This window comes from Lissotriton vulgaris, chromosome 11, assembly GCF_964263255.1.
Source record: "Lissotriton vulgaris chromosome 11, aLisVul1.2, whole genome shotgun sequence".
NCBI classification, from domain to species: Eukaryota; Metazoa; Chordata; class Amphibia; order Caudata; family Salamandridae; genus Lissotriton; species Lissotriton vulgaris.
This window is the reverse complement of record NC_141699.1, coordinates 410,206,836-410,230,131: the sequence shown is the minus strand read 5'-3', so window position 1 is coordinate 410,230,131 and position 23,296 is coordinate 410,206,836. Positions and strand designations below refer to the sequence as shown.

Genomic DNA, 23,296 nt, shown 5'->3' with positions numbered 1-23,296 from the left:
CGTCCCTCACGTCCTCCGACAACGGGATCAGCTGAGAGTACGTCTGCCCCTTCCTGAGATGATACGTCTTCAGACGCTGCATGGCCTGATAGTGAAGAGGGCCAGGAATGATGGCCTGAATGGAAGACGACAACAGGCCCACCAACCGTGCCAGGTGCCGTAATGAGATCAGAGGCTTCGCCAGGGTCTGGCGCAATTCGTGCCTGATCTTCGCCATCTTCCTGGCGGGAAGACTCAGGGTGGAAGACACAGAGTCTACGTTGAACCCGAGAAAGGTTGCGCACTGGACGGGAACCAGAAGGGACTTCTTCTCGTTGATAACGAAGCCCAAACCTTGAAGCAGGTTGACCGCGAATTGTAACTGAGACTCTAGACGCCTCGGACACTGGTCCATAAATAGCATGTCGTCCAGGTACACTATCGTTCTGATACCCCGAGCCCGCAAGGCCTCCACCACCGGGCGTAACACCTTTGTGAAGCACCACGGCGCTGAGGAGAGCCCGAAAGGCAGCGTGGTGAACTCGTAGACCTGACGTCCCACCTGAACTAGAGGAAACAACCGTGCGGAGGGAAAATTGGGACCGCCAAGTAAGCATCCTTTAAGTCAAGCCTGACCATCCAATCGGACGGGCGCAACACATCCCTCAGGAGATGAATCCCCTCTATCTTGAAATGGCGGTACACCAGCCATTCGTTGAAGTCCTTTGAATTGATAACCGGGCAACTGTCCCCGTCGACCTTGACGACCAAAAAGAGGTTGCTTAGGAAACCGCCCGGGTGTTCTCACGCGCAACAAATCGCCGCTTTGTGGAGGAGGACGGCGACCTCTTAACTCACCAAAGCTGCATCGCGCTACGAGAAAGTACTGGGGCGAGGACGTTGAAGCTGACACGGACAGCCATGGAACTCCAGCTGGAAGCCCTGAACCGTCTGCAGCACCCAGGCATCGCTGGTAAGGGAAACCCACGCTAGGAAAAACTGCGCTAGGCGCCCACCTACCCGCAAGCTCGCAGAGGGTAGCACACTCACCTCTTCCAACTCCTAGTTGCTGGCCTCTCGGGCCACCACGGCCATGGAACCTCTGACCTCTTGTGGGATAGAAATTGCTGAAACTGGCGTTGTCCTGAAACGGCCCGCGTCCGGAGCCTTGCCCCTGGTTGGAGCTGTTGCCTCAACCGAGCGAGGGGCCCCTGCCAAAAACACAAGGGGCAAAAACCTTTTTAATATTGGACTGAGACCGGTCCAGGGAAGTGAATGTGGCCACAAATTTACCGAGCTCCTTAATAAACGGGTCGCCAAATAGACCACCCTGCGCCAGCCTCGGACGAGGCGAGGTCACCTAACTTAGGATCAACTTTAAGAGCGACCTTCTCTCTGGAGAGTGGGCACAGTTGGCATTGCCGAGAAAAATAATGGCGCTTTGCGCCCAATTGGACAGAACCTCCGGGGAGATAAGGTCCCCTGACGTCTTGGCCTCCTCGCCATGTCTAGTATCTTTGTCATGGGACCCACTGCATCTAGCAGCTTGTCCTGGCACGTACGCCAGGACCTGTCTATACCCTTCCGAGGGCCCTTGACAAATTTGGCCATGAAGGTTGCCATTTTCGGGTCCATATCCGGAGTCATCACCACTTTACCCTCTAGGGAAGGCCGGGGGCACTCCGCTCTAAGGCGGCTACGGGCATCCTTAACACCAGGAACCCAGTCCGAGGACCGGGGGTGGACAATGTCATCCGGGTCCAACATGTCCGAAGGGCCCGCGGATGAGGAAGGCTGAGACGAAAGCCACGACCTAGATGAACAGGCCTCCTCCAAATCCGGAGAATCCTCATCATGCTGTGGCTCCGGGGACATAGTATGGAGTAGGTGGCGGCACCTCCGCAGGGAGGAATGGGGGTGGTTGGGACCCCTCAAGCGTCCTAAACGCACTCTTCACCTTCACAAAAGCCCCAGGGCCAACCCCCTCCGTACAAGGCCTCTTGGGGGGGGGGGGGGTGACGGGATGGGACCCAGGGCCGGCGCGGGTATAAGGGACGCAAGCTTCGCGTACGCCTCAGCCAACCGCGCCGAGGTGCTGTTCTAAGGGAATCATGGCTTGATCCACCGCCCTATAGTCGTCAACCGCCTGGTAAAAGTCGTCATCCCAGGGGAGGTAATTCAGAGGGTCTTCCTCTGGGTACTGGCCTGACTCCCCCTGCATACCGAGGTAAGTTAGGCTCAACAGGCTAAGGGAGGTAAGGCACAGTGAATGCTCAGGACCCCAACGGGTACTATGTGGGTCTGGGAAAACCCAGGGATATGGGTGGCACAAGGCACACAATTAAGGGACTAGCCCTGGGGACGCTGTAGCCCTCAAGATCGTGGGGCACCACCCTGTAAAGTGCCCCCCTTGCGCCACAACACCGGCGCTATTACGACCTCTCAGGGTGTCAACAGTGAAATACAACCCACTCTGGGCGTCTTGTCAACGAGGAGGTAAACCTAATTGCAACCCCTCAGGGTGTCAAAACCGGGTGATTAGGGCAATATTCACTAACTGGGGCAAGCGCGCCAAAAAGCGCTTCGAAAAAGCGTCCCTCAGTGCGCTGGCAGGAAGATGGAACACTGCCCCCTAGCAGCGAGAGAACCACACCGCGCTCATCTGGGCCTAGAAAATTGCGTGAGGAGAGCAAAAGCGTCCCACGATTGCAAGGGGGACCTGTAAGGGCTGAAACACACCAACGCTTGAAACAATGACAAAACGCTAACCTCAGCCCCCAAAACCCAGGAGAGATAAGCAAAAACCACTTAACTTGCTGCTGAGCAGCGAAGAAAGAGGAAGCAGCAGCAGGGCATGATGGGAGCTGCCAGAGTACAGAGACTGATAAAGGACTTATGTTGGAGTTTCCTGTTTCCCAAGTGTTCATTGGAAAAGTAGTTTGTGTGTTTTTCTTGCTGCTGTAAAAAATAAAGCGTAGAAAGAAGGCATAATCCGAAGCCTCCGGTCCTGCCATAGAATTCAAGTTACTGGTAAGTACGGTTAAAATTACTTTTCAGGGTCAGTGCTTGGCTAAAAGATGCAGTACTGTGTTCTCTTCTGATAACAGGTGAGTAAATCGGAATTCGTTTTTGGCTGATTTTAGATGAATATTTTAAAGTTCCAGAACTCCACACTTAATTTTTTTTTTAAGTGAAACCAGTCAATGTTATCCTATGGAAGGAAAGTGAGTTATTGGCTTTTAGGTAAGTACTCGACTGGAAGAGTTAAGGTTCTGATCATGCACCTGTGCTCACACCACAGGCATAGTGCACCCAGCTAGAGGGGTGACTGATGGATGCCAGGGCAGTGTGGTTGTGGGCATGGCACACAGGGATGTGTGCCATGTTGACTCTTTGTTTAGTTCTGCATCAAGACACTCAGCCTGCAAAGGCTGTGTGTGTGTGTGTGTGTGTGTGTGTGTGTGTGCGTGTGTGTCAGGGTACAGGGCCCCTAAAGGTGGCACAATAAGTGCTGCAGCCCTTAGGGTCTTCTCTGGTCGCAATGCTCTGGGTACCATTTACCAGGGGCTGACAGGTGACCAGAGATGCCAATTGGGTTTTAGTTTCAACACTGTTTTAGGACCTTCCTGCCTTCAAGCACAAAGACTTTGGGCCAGATGTATCAAAGAGTTTTACCCATTCTGTGTCTATGGGAAAATGTGTTCATACATATGGCCCTTAGTCTCCCGTGAACACTGGATTTATTCACCTGCACCTCCTGGCTCCGGCCGGACACCGCGGAGCCGCCCCACTCTGCACCTGCCGTCCACAGCCCGAGCTCAAGTGAGCAAACACGACGAGGAGGTCACTCGAGATCCGGCGACCTCTGACCTGCCTACAGCAGACGCATACAGCCTAAATCCAGAAGGCCCCCTTAACCTCGTCCAGGAGCTGGTACGAAGATCCGATCCCAAAAGACATCCCTGCACCCAACGCCCCATGGCCTTGTGTGCCCAAACCTGTGCCTAACCAACCCCTAACTTCCCAACTTACCTCTCGAAGTGGTGGTCTCACCCAGAAGACCTTTGTCTCCAAGCCTGCAGTGTCTTTCCAAACCGGAGGTTCTCTATTGCAAACAGGGCGTCCGACGTCGAAAGAGCACTCTGCACCCGGCCGCCCTAGTGCCGCTGAGGGTGTAACTAGAGTGCATCCTTGACCCCGGGGGACCCCTAAGTCTACCCCCAGAACCTCAACTCCCACTACCGAATACTTAACTCAAAACTGATAACACATTTTTCCTCCATAGGATAGCCGGTTCTTTTATGGCATAGGGTATGGACAACTGATGAATGTCATTTTAATCGTCTTATCCTGGGGGATGTTCTGAAATCGGAATGTGCCCATAGGGTGAAGTGGCTGAGTAATATTAAGACATTTCTTGTTAACATTGATCATTTTGACTACTTTGAGGACCCCCTGTCGATGTCCCAGATCCCAAGAAAAGCGCTGAAAAAGTTATGCATTACATATCTAGAAAATTGCAGGGGGAAAGAACGAGTTGACAAAAAAAAGTGATCTCTCATCAGCTAATATTAACTTCGCAGGTTATCCAACCTTACTTAACCCTACAGATGAAAGACCAAGAAAGATTCTTACTTACTCGTTTTAGATTTGGAATTTTATTTAGGTTATTGAGTTTCCCGGTTATTAATGACTGGTCGAGTGGCATTATTAAATGTCCATGCGATGACTTGTCTACCCAATCTGACATCCATATTTTATTTTTCTGTAAATTTTATTCAACTCAAAGAAAAAGGTGGATTATGCCCATATTAAGATATTTAAATTTAAGACCATGTCGACCTGCCTTTTTAGCAATCCAGAAGCTTGATATATTCTCTGTGGCATCTGTCTCTGCTTTTCTTAAAAATGTTTTTTACTCTCGAAAATCTATAATTATGTAATTCGTCATGATATATTGTGCCTATATTTATCTAAATGTCTTTTTTAACACTCATTGATTGTATACGTTTGTATCTGTACTTTTATGGTTATTTATGTGATATAACCGAATAAAGTCTTTTGAATTTGACTGTTCTTCTGTGAAAAGTGTTGAGTTTGAGAAACTAAATACATTCTTTAAAATTGCATAACCTAAAACAATTTTACTTACCTGTTTTCAGGAAATGCCCCTGAGTAATATCTAGGTATACTACTCTGTAAGCCTAGTAATCTCAAAAGTTAGTTACCTGCTATTTTACTAAAAAGCCTATTCAAGTATATCTATTGCATTTCTCTGCATTCATACTGTAAATCAAACCAAAGTGGATGTACAATTATCTTTCAAACTGTATTTCAATTGCATTACTACTGTAAATTATTTATTGGTTACCTGAGCCAGGCTTGCTCTGTTGTAGAAAATAAAATTACTAAAAGAATGTTTTTATATAAAAACAATTGTTTGAAGTTGTCTTTGAGTGTGTGTATTAATTTGATGACTGAGTGTGGACAACACAAATACAGAACACTGTCCTCTGATACTGCCTTACTGCTTGACCACTCTACCACAAACAGAGTAAGGTTCTATCTACCTTTACCTCTGCCTACCTCTGGGGTTCCACTGGACTCTGTGCACACTATACCTCACTTCTGTATAGTATATACAGATATGCAACCCATCTACAGTCGCCAGGAGACTCACTCGGAGACCACAGTGTGGAGCCAAGCACAGCACTGAAACCGCCCTCATCGCAGCAACAGACGACATTCGAACTCTACTGACAATGGTGACACAGTCGCCCTCATCCTCCTCGACCTCTCCGCAGCCTTCGACACGGTCTGTCATAGCACCCTTTTACAACGCCTCAGAAACGTCGGAATCCAAGGAAAAGCACTGGAATGGATCACCTCGTTCCTCACCGGAAGAACCCAGAGAGTCCGCCTCCCACCATTCAAGTCAGAGGCCACTGAAGTCATCTGCGGCGTACCACAAGGATCCTCACTCAGCCCCACCCTCTTCAACATATACATGAGCCCCCTTGCGGCCATCGCACGCCAACACAACCTCAACATCATCTCCTACGCCGACGACACTCAACTGATCCTATCACTCACCAGAGACCCTAACACTGCCAAAACCAACCTGCATGAAGGAATGAAAGAAGTAGCCGAATGGATGAAGCACAGCCGTCTGAAACTGAACTCAGACAAAACTGAAGTCCTCATCCTAGGCACCTCCCCCTCCGCCTGGGACGACTCCTGGTGGCCAGAGGCCCTCGGAATAGCACCCATCCCGACGGACCACGCATGGAACCTGGGTGTCATCCTGGATTCCTCACTCTCGAACAGACAAGTCAACGCAGTTTCTTCATCTTGCTTCAACATTCTTCGCATGCTCAAAAAAACATTTTGCTGGATACCCACCGAAACTAGAAAAAGTCACCCACGCTCTGGTCACGAGCCGACTGGACTACGGAAACACCCTCTACGCCGGTACCACCGCAAAACTCCAGAATAAACTCCAACGCATCCAGAACGCTTCAGCCAGGCTCATATTAGACATCCCGCGTAAAGAACACATCTCTGGTCACCTGAAAAACCCCCACTGGCTCCCCGTCAATAAGAGGATTACTTTCCGGCTCCTAACCCACGCACACAAAGCACTCTACGAAATTGGACCCGAATGCCTCAACACACGACTGTCCTTCTACACCCCCTCCCGCCAGCTACGATCCTCCAACCAAGCCCTTGCCACTGTACCTCGCATCAACAAAACCACCATGGGAGGTAGATCCTTCTCCTACCTGGCAGCTAAAACCTGGAACTCACTTCCCACTCACCTTTGCCTTACTCAGAACCACCTAGCATTCAGAAAGCAACTCAAAACGTGGATATTGGACAAGTAATTCCCCACCCTTCTTCAAGCGCCTTGAGACCCTCTGGGTATGTAGCGCGCTATATAAATGATCTGACTTGACTTGACTTATTCACATGCATGAAGAGACCTGAAGTCTCACCAAAAACCTGCATGATTTGGAGGATTCGGGGGCCTGTCCTGTGAGGTTCTGTCATGAAGAAAAGTACGTCGTCCGCATACAGGACTATTCGATCTGAAATTTCAGCGGACTACTCCATGCCCAGAATCTGAGCATCCAGCCGACCCCAGGTTGCCAGCGGCTCAATGGCCAAGGCGGACCATAATGAGGACAGAAGACAGACTTGTCCGGTGCACCGTAAGATTGGGAATGACACGCTGCCTGCTAAGTGCACTGATGGAGCCAGTCCCTGGTATAACATGCATATGTACGGTATGAATTGGGGACCGGAGTTCAGGCTTCCAGGAGAATTAATAAATGGGTCCAGCTGACAATCAACCCCACTGCCAATGTCAGCTGACATTGTTGGGCATCTGGGCGGTGAAGACTATCGACTGCAGCAATGGCATTATGGTTTCGCCTACACGTTTAGGAGGGAGATTGGTGGATGGGAGGTGTGGAGCTCTGGGGGTTGACCCAGCTTCTGGAACACAACAATTTCCATGTGTCTCCAATCTGAGGGCATGCAAGTGGTCTGGGCTGCCTCTTGCACTGCAGCTAACTAATGAGGGCCTAACTGCGCCATGAAGGCTTTGTAAAATTCACAGGGGAATCCATTATGGCAAGGTGCCTTCCCAGTGCGCAGGTCCGCCAGAGCAGCGGTCAGTTCTTCCAGGGTCAGAGGGGTGTCAAGAGATCGCCGGGCCTCCACAGAAGGGCCTTCGAAAGAATGCCATCAAAGAACTGTTCGATCACAGAGGCCTCAAGAACCTGGTGAGGTGCATATAAAGACTGATAATATGCTGCGAGCTATTGGCAAGCACCGCTGGGTCCGTCATCAGTACGTCGTCGGAATCACAAATTCCTGGAAGTGGAATGCACGCCTGCGCCTGTTTGCATAACCTGTAGAGGAGTATCCCAGACTTGTCACCCCATTGATAAATTCTACTGTGTAGCGTTCCATGCTCCCGCGTCCCATCCATCAGCTCATTGCGATATTGCTGCTGTGTCAGGCACAGCTGCTGACACACCGCAGCCCCATCCTCGCCCCGGGCACCACGCTTCAATGTCATGAGTTGCGCCTCCAGTTGAATGAGTGACTGGCTCCGCCGCTTGTGCTCTGCCGCAAAGAAACTGTCTACTCCCCTCATTGTGGGCTTCATTGCTTCCCACAGGATAAAAGCGGAAGACGCTGTTTCTGGCAGTGACATGTACCCTTGAGAGCGCTTTGTGGATATGTGTGCGATACACCAGACTTTGCAGGTGCCACACTGAGAGCTGCCATCTCAAAGGAGGTCGACTTGGACCTATCAAGAGTTGAATTGCCACAGGAGTGGTCCGAGAGACCTCGGAAGTATTACGCCATTGGCACCCTGTGCATAAAAGCGTGAGGAACAAATATGTAGTCTATCCTAGAATATTAGGAGTGTGTATGGGGGTAAAATGTGTAGCCGTCATATGTGGGGTTATGTACCCTCAGAGTCCACCCACCCCACCATCTCTGCCATGGTTCATAACTTGTACTCTGGGGATCTCGTGGTAATGCCAGTAGGGTGCCACGTGTCTGTTAGGGCTCATCACATCATTCCAGTCTCCAGCAACCACTGCAAGCCCATCGAATTCCCGCCAAGTGGTCTTAAAAGCGCTGGCCAAGGGGCAGAGACGCTGCCAAGCACTATATGCTGCCCAGCGATAATCACATGCACAAATATTTATCGATCTTGGATGTCCACCCACTTTTGCACCAGCGTAAACGCGACCCTACGGTGCATCAGGATAGCTACACCAATGTGAGCCCTGCATGAAGCCTGCATGGAATGTGTGTACCTACCTGTATCGGGCCAGACAGGGTTCATTTGTGCCCAGCATGTGTCTCTTGCAATAGGAGGACATCTGCACCAGTATGCTGGACTTGACGAGGAGTCAGATTGTCTTCGTCGTGGAGTATGTGGTTTCAGGGTCTGCTGTTCATCAGTCCATGTGAAGACTTTTTCCGGGGTGTCGAAGGAAATTGTTGGGGAATTTAAGACCACCTGCAGGCGGGCGGGATAGAGAAGCATATATGACACTTTAAGGACTCCAAGCCGGACCTTCATGGCGGTGAAGGACTGACTCTGCTGCTGAACCATGTTTGGGTAATCTGGTAAGATCATAAAATGGGAATCCTAATATAGGTCCGATTTAAGCCTCGCCTGCTGCAGATTGTCATCCCGGTCATGGAAATTAAGGATTCATGCAATCATGGAGCGTGGTCTAGCGCCTGGTGGAGGACGTTACTTCAGGGTCCTGTGTGCACATTCAACCACAAAACAAAGATAGTGCGTTTTCTGGGATCTAAGAGTTGAGCCATCGTGTGAGGCACTTTCCAGCGTCATCCCTCATGCAGTTCAGCCAGGGAGGCGACTTCATGTTGGAGCGTGGATATGGCACCTTCCACCCAGTTGTACCCCTCTCCCCTAAACGGGGCCTAGCCATTGTGCCTCCATGACCTAGCCATTGCGCCTCCGTGACCGGGAGCACGCTAATGGGTCCCTCACCCTTTTCTGCATTGCCTTCACAGGATCAATGACTTAGGGGATGCTGTCCTGGTCTGCCTGCGCATCTTCATGCCTCCTCTGCTCCTCTTAATCGGTGCCTCCGGCTGAGAGGGATCAGACCTCCGCTGGCCCTGCCCAGGCCTCTCCTGATGATGGCAGCACGTTTGTCTCCAGCAGAGCCTTCAGCAAACATGCAGGGCCGGGCGCGACACCACTGCAGCCCAGGGCCTTAGTACAACTCTGTGCTGCTGTGTACAACCGGGATGGAGGCACAACCCTTCCCCAGGTGTGGTCGACAGAACACGCTGGGCTTCCGCGTCACAAGCCGTGTAGTGCTCAATGGCGGTTTTACCCCAAATGCAGCCCCAGCGTCCCCTGGGGTACACTGGTGTCTAGTATGCACAGACTGCTGTCCCAGGAAGAACAGGTTAGATTCAGGAGGATTATGGAAGGTTAAGATGGGCCCACGGAGCTCACTCAAAGAGTGCCATAATGGGCCGCTTGGCCACATCTTTAGTAATTAGATTTTTTGTTTGGTGTGCACGTGTTTATTTTTTTCGAATTACTGTTTTAATGTTTGACATTTAAATCGTACCAATTTCTTGGGGGTCCCCGGCTTCCAGTAAGTGGCTCAATGAGGGGTCCTCCTAAGTTTGGTAGCCACTGATCCTCATTCTTCTCTAGCGAGAAACCTTTTGTGACTGAGCTCCTGGTCAGAGATGGTCCCATTATCCTGTCCTGCCTCCCATCGACACAGGGTTTTCTATAGTGTTGCGACTCCCCTATCCTGTTCCTTCTTCATCCCGGCGATGTGGGCAAAGAGGAGCAACCTAATCAGACTTAAAGGCCTCCCACTCAGTGGTGGCAGATTGAACCTATTGGGCATTCTACAAGAAATAGTGGTTTGTTGCTGTCTACAGAGACTCCCTGGTGTGCTAATTTGTGAGATCAAAGGAATCGAGCCGCCAACCCTGTGCAGTCCGCCGGCCCAGGGCCACCAGCTGCATGAACCTGGGGGCGTAGATGGAGAGGTCTCACACCATGCAACATGTGGCTCCAAACCGCCCTCTGTTGGTCCCTTGTGAATAAGTAATCTATACCGAGCCAGCTTCATAGAAGTATTGTCTATTCATGGGATTTTCCCCTGCCGCACCAGCACCAATCCCAGCTCCTTTACACAAGTGCGCATTACCTCATCTCCTAGCACCCTTCTGCCCCGGATGACCCTGTCCCAGTTGCCCCACATTGTAAGATGTAAATCCCTCCGATCAGTGATGTGGACACCGGGGGTACACTGGTGTCTAGTATGCACAGACTGCTGTCCCAGGAAGAACAGGTTAGATTCAGGAGGATTATGGAAGGTTAAGATGGGCCCACGGAGCTCACTCAAAGAGTGCCATAATGGGCCGCTTGGCCACATCTTTAGTAATTAGATTTTTTGTTTGGTGTGCACGTGTTTATTTTTTTCGAATTACTGTTTTAATGTTTGACATTTAAATCGTACCAATTTCTTGGGGGTCCCCGGCTTCCAGTAAGTGGCTCAATGAGGGGTCCTCCTAAGTTTGGTAGCCACTGATCCTCATTCTTCTCTAGCGAGAAACCTTTTGTGCCTGAGCTCCTGGTCAGAGATGGTCCCATTATCCTGTCCTGCCTCCCATCGACACAGGGTTTTCTATAGTGTTGCGACTCCCCTATCCTGTTCCTTCTTCATCCCGGCGATGTGGGCAAAGAGGAGCAACCTAATCAGACTTAAAGGCCTCCCACTCAGTGGTGGCAGATTGAACCTATTGGGCATTCTACAAGAAATAGTGGTTTGTTGCTGTCTACAGAGACTCCCTGGTGTGCTAATTTGTGAGATCAAAGGAATCGAGCCGCCAACCCTGTGCAGTCCGCCGGCCCAGGGCCACCAGCTGCATGAACCTGGGGGCGTAGATGGAGAGGTCTCACACCATGCAACATGTGGCTCCAAACCGCCCTCTGTTGGTCCCTTGTGAATAAGTAATCTATACCGAGCCAGCTTCATAGAAGTATTGTCTATTCATGGGATTTTCCCCTGCCGCACCAGCACCAATCCCAGCTCCTTTACACAAGTGCGCATTACCTCATCTCCTAGCACCCTTCTGCCCCGGATGACCCTGTCCCAGTTGCCCCACATTGTAAGATGTAAATCCCTCCGATCAGTGATGTGGACACCGGGGGTAACTGACCATCCAGTTCGGTTATCTAAAACTACCACCACACTGTATGAATATTCTCAGAGTCTAGAAAGCCTACTACTAGAACATGTTATGCAGAAAAATGGAAACGCTTTATCCATTGTAACCACATCAATCTACTTGAAGCTTCTGTACAAAAAAAAAATCTGTTGCATTTCCAGCAATCTGGGTTTGCTTACACATCCATTTGTTTTCACCTAGCAGCAGTAGCTGCATACTTGCAAAACAGACAACACATCTCTATTCAGAGTACCAGTGATCAAAGCCTTCATGGAAGGATTAACAAGCATTTACAATGCAATGGTTTCGCCTTTGGAAAAGTTAGAGCTATTGGCATTGCTCATGACATTTCTTTTTTTTTTTTTACTTATAAACAAACAACATTGTTATTTACATTGCCAACAGCTCTCGCAGCCCACACAGCTCTCGCAGCCCACACAGCTCTCGCAGCCCACACAGCTCTCGCAGCCCATACTCGGGGTGACAAATGCAAAATGAACTACTGATGGACAGAATGCAGAACAATGTCATGCATTCACCCCAGTACAGAGATCTGGGCCTAAATCCATCTTTTCTTTGCTCACCATGCCATTCCAGTTTGGACCCAGCCATATGCAAATCAGTCTTGACCCTGCCCCCAATGGGAACAGTCCAGCCATAAGTGCCAGGCCTGCACTGCTCGGCCTGGATTCAGCTTTGCTCCTTCTGGGATCAGAGAGTGGTCAGAAAGGTGTGGAGCCGATGCCTCAGAGAAGGATGGTGGCTTGTGTAAGGAGGGAACAGAGCAGAGCACTAGAAGTTTGTGTCTCTCACCTCACAGGCTGTGCGAGGAGCTGTTGGAGAAGCTGCACCTGGACATTGCCATGCTGAGTTCGATCTTCCGTAGTTTTGATTTGACGTTGGCTCATTGGCTCTGGGACTTTTGGATACACCCGGTTTATTTCAGAATTGTGCTGGAGGGTACACGTGGTTGCCATGTTCATGAAGTGTCTAGGATTTCCCCTAATCTCTAGATGCAAACCCGATACGTGTTACCTACACATACTAGGGGATGCTGCAGACGATAGAGCAGCCCTCAGTAATGGTACCTCTGGTGCGCCTTTAGGCGTGTCTGCACTACTCTCTTCGTTGTGCATGCAAGACCAGAAGATGCCACCATGAGCTAGTATAGGCACTGGCAGGTGCGTATTCCATATTCCTTAAACTTGGTTTTTAACCAACTCCGACGTGTCCTAGTATTCGTACATTTTGAATCTAGATTGAAGACTATTTGAAGGTACATTCTTTTCTTAATTTCTCTCTCACAAAACAACGCTCGCGCTTACACAATACTTCTGAAATACCACATATCTTTATTAATACCTTCAAATGGCTCTCCAACGCACTAGGTCCAGCTAAAATCAATATTTTATGTTTTTGGAGAACTAATGTTATACCAGCGCTTAATTCCTGGCTTGCAGATTTGTATGATGTGGCTCATTTTGAGAAAATGTCATATAAACTAAATGACAATTTACTTCGGTTTGATAATATATGGGGCCCTTCTTAGGTGTGTGGTGATTTTGACTCATTGTACTTCAGTGCCGATGGGTATGAATACAGGTTACGTCTGTTATATATTATTTGCATTTCATTTTCTCTTCCCTGTAATCATTCATTTAAAATTTAGAAATACAAAACAATGTGAAGTCACAACACTCTATGCTCAAAAACAATGCAAACGTCGCACAAAATACAGCCACAGTGCTGGCGAAGTTATTTGAAAGAGTACATCGCCCACACCAATATCCCGCATACTCACAGTGCACACGAACGCCACACCCCACATACACACAGTGCACACAACCCCACACCCTGCATACTCACGGTGCACTGAACCCCACCACCCGCATACACACTGTGCACACAAACGCCACACAACCCCACACTCCGCATACACAGTGCACAGAATCCCACACCCCGCATACTCACAGTGCACTGAACCCCACACCCTGCAAACACACAGTGCACATAACCCCACACTCTGCATACACACAGTGTACATAACCCCACACTCTGCATACACACAGTGTACATAACCCCACACTCTGCATACACACAGTGCACACAACCCCACACCCTGCATACTCACAGTGCACTGAACCCCCACACCCCGTATACACATTGTGCACACAACCCCACACTATGCATACTCACAGTGCACACAACCCCACATTTCGATACACACAGAGCACAACTCACTGTCAGTATACATGCTGTGTCGCAGGGTATTGGATCTGCCCATGTGCCCCCAATCTATGCACTCAGACTGGCCACAGTCTTTCTGTCTCTTTCTTTGCCCCTCTGCCGGTTGCCTCTCGCATTATCTACGTGTCTGTCGGCCTGCATGGCAGCTTCCTGCCCACCATCTTGCCGGTGTAACACTTTGCTAAGGGAAGGCCCCGGGCTGCAAGTATGACTTCAGGGGCCAAGTGATTTAGGGTTCTGCGTCACAGAAGCATTAATAACCCTGTTTGCAAGGAGCCTCAACAAAGACTGGCGCCCTGACCCCATGTACCTAAGTGAAGGTCTCATTAGCAAAACAATGCACAGCTGATCCGCTCTTTTCTTGTACTTTATAAATCGATGTTTCGCTAGCACCCCTTTGTACAAAAGTAGCCTGATTGTCACAAAAGTCCTACATGCTTTCTTGAGTTCAAGCAATGAGGAGGACACCTACTCATCCAGTTATCCCTGCACATCCATCTTAGACTACATCCGCTCGCATAATATGTGGTCGGCGGGCCATCTCATGTGCCTGATTGCCGCCAGTCCTGCTGCCTGTAATATTTAAAATACTTTGTCACTAAAATCGTAACAGGTGGCGCGGTGAACTTTAATGTCAAGACAGTCACCCGACCTTACCCACATGCTTAGGATGTCTCCCTGAACTGACCCCAATCTTGCAGATATAGTAACATTGCCCCAAAGACAAAATATGCCTTTAACACACAGTGAAGTAATCAAGAGTGTGCCCCAGGACGGAAGTGAAGGTGCCGGAGTCCGATGCGCACCAACGGAGACGCCGACACTGCAGGCAGCCGCGGGCACAGGATAAGCCTCTCCAAAACAGCCCCCACCGCTCCCACGGCTGCCCACAGCTCCCCGGGACCCCCGACACCTTACCTGTCAAGCTGGCTCACCCCCGGAGTACGCTGCCACTTCATCGCCGCCACGAGGTCCGGGATCGCGCCTCCGCCGCCGCAGGAAAGGAGGGAGGGATGATGAGTAGGAGGGACAAAGAGAGGCAGGGAGGGAGGCTGGGAGGGAGAGAGGAAGGAGGGAGGGAGAGAGAGGGGGAGACGAAGGGAGGGAAGAAAAGAGTTAGGGAGGGAGAGGAAGGGATGGAGAGAGAGTAAGAAAAAGAAAGAAGGAGGCTCTACACACAAGGGAAATGAAGAGACGGTCTCATGGTAGCCAAGAACAGTGGCCGCTAGCTGAGGAGTGAAGAGTCCGGATGCAGATACAGAGGTAGGAGAGAGGTGATCTGTCCCCTAGCCAAGTCCGATGCAGTACATCTAGGATCAGCTCCAATGAATGGAGCCCCGCGGCAGGCAAGCTGCGGCAGGAACCAGGCGGCATTCCGACCCCGAAGGCTCGTATTGGAGACCTGCGAAGAGGCAACTATGGCGGGACTGTGCCGCTGCCGTGTGATCCATGGAGGCTGCGGCCGACAAAGAGTGTCGTTAGCCCTGAGGATGCCGAGACCGACGACTCAAGGCCCCCTCTAAAGCAACTCGAGGCAGGGGTAGTCTGTTGTGGTAGACGCTGCTGTCAGGCAGAGGTAACCAAAGGCGGCCTGACGACGGAGTTGGGAGGCCCATCAATAAACCCCAGAGGTGATGAGAAGCACTGCGGCAAAAAGAGGGGTGCTCAACTGATGTCGGAGAGCGGAGCACACCGCAATGGAGCGGAGGGTGAGGAGGCGGAGACAGTGCGGAGGCGGATGACAACGGGGAGAAGGCCGCAAGTATAACAGGTGACGAACGTGCCCCTACCTCTACCGAACCCCGAGCAGACATCTCCCGCCGGCGCCGCCGCCGACCTGCTGAGGAGAGAGGACCTGAAATCCGGCGGGGGTCTGACCGGTCAGCACCACGGGCTACAATATGCAAAATTCCCTCGAACAGCAGAAGCGGCATCAAAGGAAGTCCTTCGGGTCTGGGGTGTAACTGCGGGGCAGGGGATTAAGGGAGGGGTTTATACTTTTCCGGTCTCCCTCTCCACACGGGAGACCGGCAACGAACCACCAGCAGGCTTCCCCCGGGCAGGGGGAAGCGGAAATGGCCGCCTCGAGGCCCCGCCCACGTCGCACCACTGCGTGCCTGGCTTCCTGCGCTGAGGGCCGCCAATGGCAGCGCGGCCCTTGGCAGGGAGGCGGGCGCAGCTCCTCTTGCTCGATCTCCGGGCCAGCGGCGGTGAAATCAACACGGAGCAATGCCGGGTGGGCACCGGCCTCCAATAATTAAATAAAAACGGGGTGGCACCCGTAAATAAAAATATAACAAGCGGGAGGGGGCGGGAAAGGGGGAGGAGAGACGCTGACGACGGAAGGCGGGTGCCGGCAATGCCGGACCAGACACGGGGGCGTTCCCGGCGTCGCGTGACGTCGGCAAAAGCCAAAGAATCTCGGGAACGCCCCCGTGTCTGGTCCGGCATTGACGGACGCCTCTCTGTTCCAATGGCTAGCCTCCATTTATGGAGCTAGCCAATGAAGCAGAGAGGCGGGTTAAAGTCACCCATACTAGAAACTACAGATTTCGCTGGAGGAGGAGCCTAACGGCTCCGCCCCCCAGCGAAACCTAAAAAGGGTGATAACACCAAGAGTTCCCCCTGCACCAGAGTGTATCTTAAACATAATCCTTACAAGGCTAATGGGACAACCTTTTTAGCCAATGCACAAATGTTAGTTCCTCTCATGGAAGGTTGCATTCCTCATAGCAATAACCTCACTAAGGAGAGTTGGTGAACTTCAGGCATTAACTAACTATACAAGAGCCTTTCTTTCAACTGCTCAAAGATGGGGTGGTTCTTCGAACCAATCCTAAATTTCTCCCTGAAGTAGTTTCTGCCTTTCATACAAATCAATCAGTTGAGTTACCGGTGTTCTTTCCTCAACCTGATTCTGTAGCAGAGCTAGCTCTACACACAGTTAGATTAGCTATACTATATTATGTAGAAAGAACCAAACATTTCGAAAAACAAAACCACTATTAGTTGTTTTTTCTCCACCACAGAAAGGCAATACCATATCTAAAATGTAATGTAAATCCCATATCTGATTGTAAAATGTATCTAAACATGGTATGCTGAAGCAAAAAACTTTAAAGATAACCCGCTAGAGCACATTCCATTTGCAAAATAGGGGCTACTATGACCTTTTTGGGGAATATTCCCCTAGCTGACGCCTGTAAGGCAGCAACATGGTCTACACTGCACACATTCACCAAACACTGTTGTGTAGATGTGTTTGCAAGACAACAAGCAAATGTAGGCCAAGCAGTACTTAAAACACAGTTTCAAACAACTACAACAACTACAGGGTAGCCACCACTTTGGGAGTATACTGCTATATATTCTATGCAAAGCATGTGCTCTACAGCTCACATGCCTCGAACGAAAAATGTTGCTTACCCAGTAAGCATCTGTTCTTGGCATGTAGAGCTGTAGATTCACATGCGCCCACCCGCCTCACCGGTCAACTGTAGTGGTTGTAGTTCTTAATCTACATTCATACACATGACCTCTCTATTCCATTCTTCCTAACTCCATTTCTTACCCTTTGCGGTAAAACAATCTTAACAGTGGAGTCGATGCCCATGCACATTATCTCCGAAAGGAGGAGTCCCCTACCTCGTGACTGGAAAGACTTCTTCGAAACTTTCAAACATCCGGACCCAACACTAGATGGCAGGAGTATGCACAGCATGTGAATCTACAGTTCTACATGCCAAGAACAGATGCTTACTGGGTAAGTAACATTTTCCTTTTAGTCACTCATGCGGTCATTCAAGACTGCCAGGCCAGTGGCTTTGCAGTTTGCCGGTTTAGAGGTGAAAAAAGGGAAGTGGTTTCCTATTGAAGCTCCGCAGATGTACACTTTTGTGTACCACAGTACTTGTGTTTTGATAAGAGTATGATTATTAATCTATTATAGGTATGTACTGCATTAAAACTCATGAGATATTAAAGTATGAGTGTACCTTTAGGCAGTGGCGGCCGACACAATTAAGAGGTGGAGGGGTGCGGGATGGGGAATTCAAAAAAATCACTTCCCATAACCTGCCGGCCACCTTTAGCCTCTCGTCACACCTCTGTGAACTTCTTTGCCCCAGTAGACACTGAGGCGGGGTCACAAGCTCCCACCCCATCCCTTGCGCTGCTCTCCTGCTTGAGAGCAGCGCGGAGATAGGTCTGAGTGTCTTTAGAAGACCCTCTGGTCAAGGAGTCTGTGGGGTTTGTCCAGCCCGGCTGCTAAATGCAGCCCTGTTGGAAAAACCTAAGTGTGAGCACTTAGAAGTGCACATAGTACCCCCCCACCCCCCATGCCCCGCCCCTCTGTACAAGCTGGCTCCGAGAGCTGGCAAGTGAAAAATAACCAATATAATTTTATTTTTCACTTGCTGATTTAGAGCCAGTGGGATGATGCGCCTCCGCCTTTGCGGAGGTGCCGCCCCTGCCTTTAGGTATGTTTTACAAAGGTAACAGTGAGAGGTAAAATGGAATCAGACTGTAGATATTTTGTGGGAGTTGAGCTGTTGGTCAAAGTTCTCATGAGTCCTCTCCCTACTGTCACCCTCACGAAAGACGTAGTGCAATTACATGTTTTATGGGACAATCTCTAACAGAAAAATGTGTTACAGGTATATTTTAGAGTTAACCTTTATTCTAGATTGGAATAGTGAAGTTTTGAATAATGTGGTGTTCTTTAAAGTAACTTTATGTGCAAATATTTTCATCCAGCAGAGTCAAATTGGCTATCCACAAGCCTACGGCCAGTGGGGACAGTGGTATGGAAACACTCAACAGATTGGTCAGTACATGCCTAATGGTTGGCAGGTGCCTGCCTATGGAATGTATGGACAAGCGTATCAGCAGCAGTTTAGGTATGTATCATGTAATTAAACCCTTTTTAAGAAGCAACTTGCCATGTTACTTGTTTATTTGTAAATCTACAGCCCTTTGACCTTTTTCCAGAAATGGTAGGGTGTTCACTTTTTGATGCACTTGTTTGAGTGACTTGTCTTTAAAATGATTACTTGAGAAAATTATAAACAAGTTGAAACTTTAACAATGGTAATGTTGTATGGGGAAAAGAGAAGCCAATATTCCCTATCTTAGTGTAATTAGCAATGATCTGTGTATACCAAACAAACTTAGTTCTTACCTCCTTCTTTCACAACTGGTTCGGGTAAGATACTTTTGTAAATTACACCTGTGCAAGGAATCCTCGCCAGGCCAACTCCATTCCTGTTTGTTTTCAACACTCATCCCAACTGCTTTCCTCTTAGCAGGACATAGAGAATGCTTTCTCCTGCGACCCCACCTTACTTTAGGCATTTACACCATTTGTGCTTTTTTTCCTTTCCCGATCATTGGCTACTTTGATGTCTGTTAACAGTGCAATATTTTCTAATGGATACATATAACCATAGACTTCTCACGTTGTGAATACTCTCAGATGTCTTGGGATTTTGCTTTTTGTTCAATTACCTGACGTGGCGCTAGGTGTCATCATATGGCTCCTGGTGTAGTCTGTCCTGCCCCGGTTGTGACATTGGGCCCTTATATTGCTTCTACCTCTGCATGCTGACATACACTCCTTTCATTCTGTGCAGTCTGTTCTGTATCTGGAGCTCATTCCCTCGCTTCCGTTAAGGCTGACCATTTTTCCCCACCTTTTGACCAGAGTGCAAGTGATCTGTCTCCACTAGAATTGACTGGTTTCAAACTCCTGGGCACGGCAAGGTATACTATATTGATACTATATTGATTAGAGTCTAGACATTGCCAACTGTTTGAGTAGAGCAGACAGGACCAGTGCGTTGCTTTGGCACCACACTTGGATCTACTCAGCAGGATTTTCCTTCAACGTAGAACAGTTATGGACATGTTATTGGATGGCACTCATCTCTTCAAAGACAAGGCGGACTTACCTCAGGAGAGCTTTAAGGAAAGCAAAGCAGCAGTGCGCTTCCTTGGATTAGCACCATCTGTACAACAATTTAGCCCCTTCCGGGCGTCCGAAGGGGATTCCAGCTAAAGAAGTGCCGTATATTGCCTCTGTAGGAAGGTGGATATCTGACTATGGTTGCCCCCAACTTTTGCCTAGTGTTTTGCTGGTTTTCGACATAGTTGGCCTGGGATCCTGCTATTCAGGACCCCAGGCTTCCTGCTCTCTGTTAAAATGGACTCTATGTACCTTAGGTACAGATCTAATTGGTATTGGGTCACTCTTGTAAGTCCTTGTACAGTGTACCATAGGTACCCAGGGCATAAGGGCACCCAAGGCCTACCAGGGGCTGCAGCATGTATTATGCCACCCCTGGCTGGCCATTCAAATCTAATACAACTGGCTGATCAATCAGCTGGGGCAAGGTGGTGTAATCACACTTTGCTTTAGATATAGTATACCTATATCTAACCCTAAAACGGAGACACATCCTCCTATGAGTCACTCCTATGGCAGGCCTTATCAATCCTGGAGGCTGAGTGCTTGTAATTATGTGAGATAGTGCTCTGGCATGAGCTGAGCCTGTCTGCAGCTTTCGGAACCAAGTCCTTTAGCTGTTTCCATGAGAACGCTATACCATATACTCTTAAGTGCACTATAATCCTCGCAGTTATTGCTAACTTTGGCATAGCATTATCAAAACATGTCGAGTAAGGTGTCATACAAATTGGAATACTTCCCCCTCGCCAATTCTGGCGACGGGGGTAGCATTCCACCCTTTTAGAGGGACACGACATGTATGTAACTGTGAACCTCTTTTAAAGTTAACTCGAGCCTCAGCATCACAAAATGGATGCTGCCACCACAGACACAAGTCTGACCTCCTGCTGCTGGGAGTCTTTCCAGCGAGGGAGGCTTGGACAAAGGGTTTCCTGCCCTGGGAGGTGCTAGCACCACCCCAGACAGGATTTTGTGTATTAGGTAGAACAGGCCTGAAAGGAATGAGACCTGCCCGGGGCACACAAGGTGCCCTGTGCATACACCGGCTCAAACCAGTCGGTGGGGCACTCCAGCCCCAGCTCTGGCGCGAAACCGGACAAAGGATAGGGGGAGCAACCACCCCCCTTCCTGGTCCCACCCATAGGAGGGACCCAGTCATAGTACAGCCCCCTTTAGGAGAATAAAGGTAGGAGCTGGTCCCATTCCAAATTAGATATCCTGATTTGAAACTCTACAAGAAGAAACTCTGGACTTCGACGTTCTGCTCCACAGGAGACTGAAGAAATCTCCCTTTTGGGCAAGGAGTGTCCACTCTTCAACTGCAGGCACCATCAAGCGTTCCAGCCGTTCACTCGGTCGTCTTCCCGAGTGGATCCAGACCTCAGAGCCCGACGAGTCCCGAACTCCCAGACCTCTCCGACCTCTACCTACATCTGCAGCACAGCTGAGATCCGTGGGTGCGACGAGACACGTGGGACCGGCCATCTTGGAGAAACTGCACTTTGCTTCCAGCACGACTTCAGTGGTATCCTTGACGAAGTGCTTTGGGGATTGAGAAGCCCCAGCCCCGAGCAGCTCCTGCACAGATCAGCCCTCCAGCATCCACGAGATCTGCGTAGGGCCCTTTTGCTTGATTGCTGCTTGACGCGTTGTCTGGTCACTTGCCGGCTGGCTAGTGGCCTCCTAGACGACGATCCTTGAAATCCACACCGCTGGTCTGGTTGCTCCAGACTGGCCCCTGCTTCCCTGCAAAGGAGAAGCCCCCCGGACACTCCTGGTCTGCACCAGACGCCTTTTCCACTCACCGCGTGGGTTGCCTTTGCGAAGGCCTGTTGACGCCGAATCCGGATCTAACACCGCTGACGGCGAGAGCCTGCGTGGGACAGCTCGTGCCTCCATCCTGGTCGTCGAAGACACCACCTGGTCCACGTGGCGGCAGAGTCAAGCGTCCACTCTTCACCTGATCGGACGACATCATCTGGTTCCTTCCTGGTTCCACTCCAGTCACTGGCTTGTGACTGTGAACATTGTCCCCTCTGCGTTCAGGTCTCGATCTTCCTTGATCCACCCTTGGATCACTCCGGACATCTTCCTTCTGGCCGCCTGCAGCATCTTTTCTTCCAGGCTCCATAGACTTCAACGCGGAAACCCGACACACTTTGACACCTATGCACCCACAGCCCTTGGGTGAGGTAACAAGAGCATTTTGGTGCTCAAGGGTAGATTGACTCTCCTAGTGTCCAGATTTCCAGTCGTTTTAGTCCTAGCTAGTTGGAACTGTCTAATACTTACCTTTTCGTAATTTGTACTGTCCATTGACTGTTACGCATCTCGAGTGTGAGTTCACACTCTGCACCCGCGTCTCGTGGGCCTCCTATTACTTACCTCAGGTCAGGATAGTGTAATCCTACAGCCTCTGGACAGCTCCATTCCTTCTATAGATTTCCTTCTACCATTTACTTAGTATATGGTTTGTCATGCCCCTAGGGCACCATTGTAATTTGTGCAACTTACCGTATTTTTCTTAAGAGTCTTGTCATGTGCTTAGCCCTCTGATCTCATAAAGAGTTCAGAGGTGTATGTTAGTTAATAAATATCTTGTTTATTTTCAGAACTACCTGTGTGGTGTCCTTTCATTTGGTATTCAAGGGGTTATATGTGGTAAAACAGCTGGTTTCACATGCCAAAAGAGTTTAGCCTAAGACTGCTTTGTCCATGCTACCATTAGGATAGCTGGTCTATAAGGTTGACTTACAACCAATCACCGTAAGGGTTGTTTGGACTGATACAAGGTGATCACTAGAATTAGTGAGCATCATATATCAGGCCAACTTCTCACAGCCTCCACAGCAGCAGGCCTTGCAAGCTTTTCGAAGCAGAGGTCGGGGTTCCAACCATCAGCGTCCAGGACCCCCATGTCATCAAACTACCCAAACCTCTGCCTCCCTTCCATAGTTACTGCAAAGCCGCTTTAATTTACCCTCAATGGCTCACGATTGCCCAGTGGGAGATGGTATCACCTTTTACCTCCCCAGGTGGAGAATCATCACATCAGACCAGTGGGTGCTCCAGATTGTTCAGAATGGTTACTCCATCCCGATTGTGACGAACCCTCCCAATATGACTTGCACACTGCAATGCCTCCAGAGAATCAGCTGCCCACTCTACAAGTAGAAGTTCTCTTGGCCAAGGGAGCCTTTGAGAGAGTGTCGGCATCAGAAGTCTGAACTGGTTGCTATTCCCGTTACTTTTTGGTGCCAAAGTATGGAGGCCTCAGTCCTATCCTCTATCTTCACCCTCTAAACTCTCTCCTCCAGATAAGTTCAGAACAAGCCCTGT

The 23,296-nt window shown here is 49.7% G+C and overlaps 1 protein-coding gene across 4 annotated transcripts in view; it reads left to right on the top strand.

Annotated features, from left to right (window-relative positions):
• TIA1 (TIA1 cytotoxic granule associated RNA binding protein) overlaps positions 1–23,296 on the top strand; it is a 239,181-nt gene that overhangs the window by 186,398 nt on the left and 29,487 nt on the right. For 2 of the 4 annotated variants that reach the window (XM_086943466.1, XM_086943468.1), the window contains one exon: positions 18,748–18,890. In XM_086943466.1, the coding sequence (XP_086799592.1) occupies positions 18,748–18,890 (143 nt within the window). The remainder of the gene's footprint in view (positions 1–18,747; positions 18,891–23,296) is intronic. The other 2 variants (XM_086943467.1, XM_086943469.1) reach the window with 1 other exon arrangement.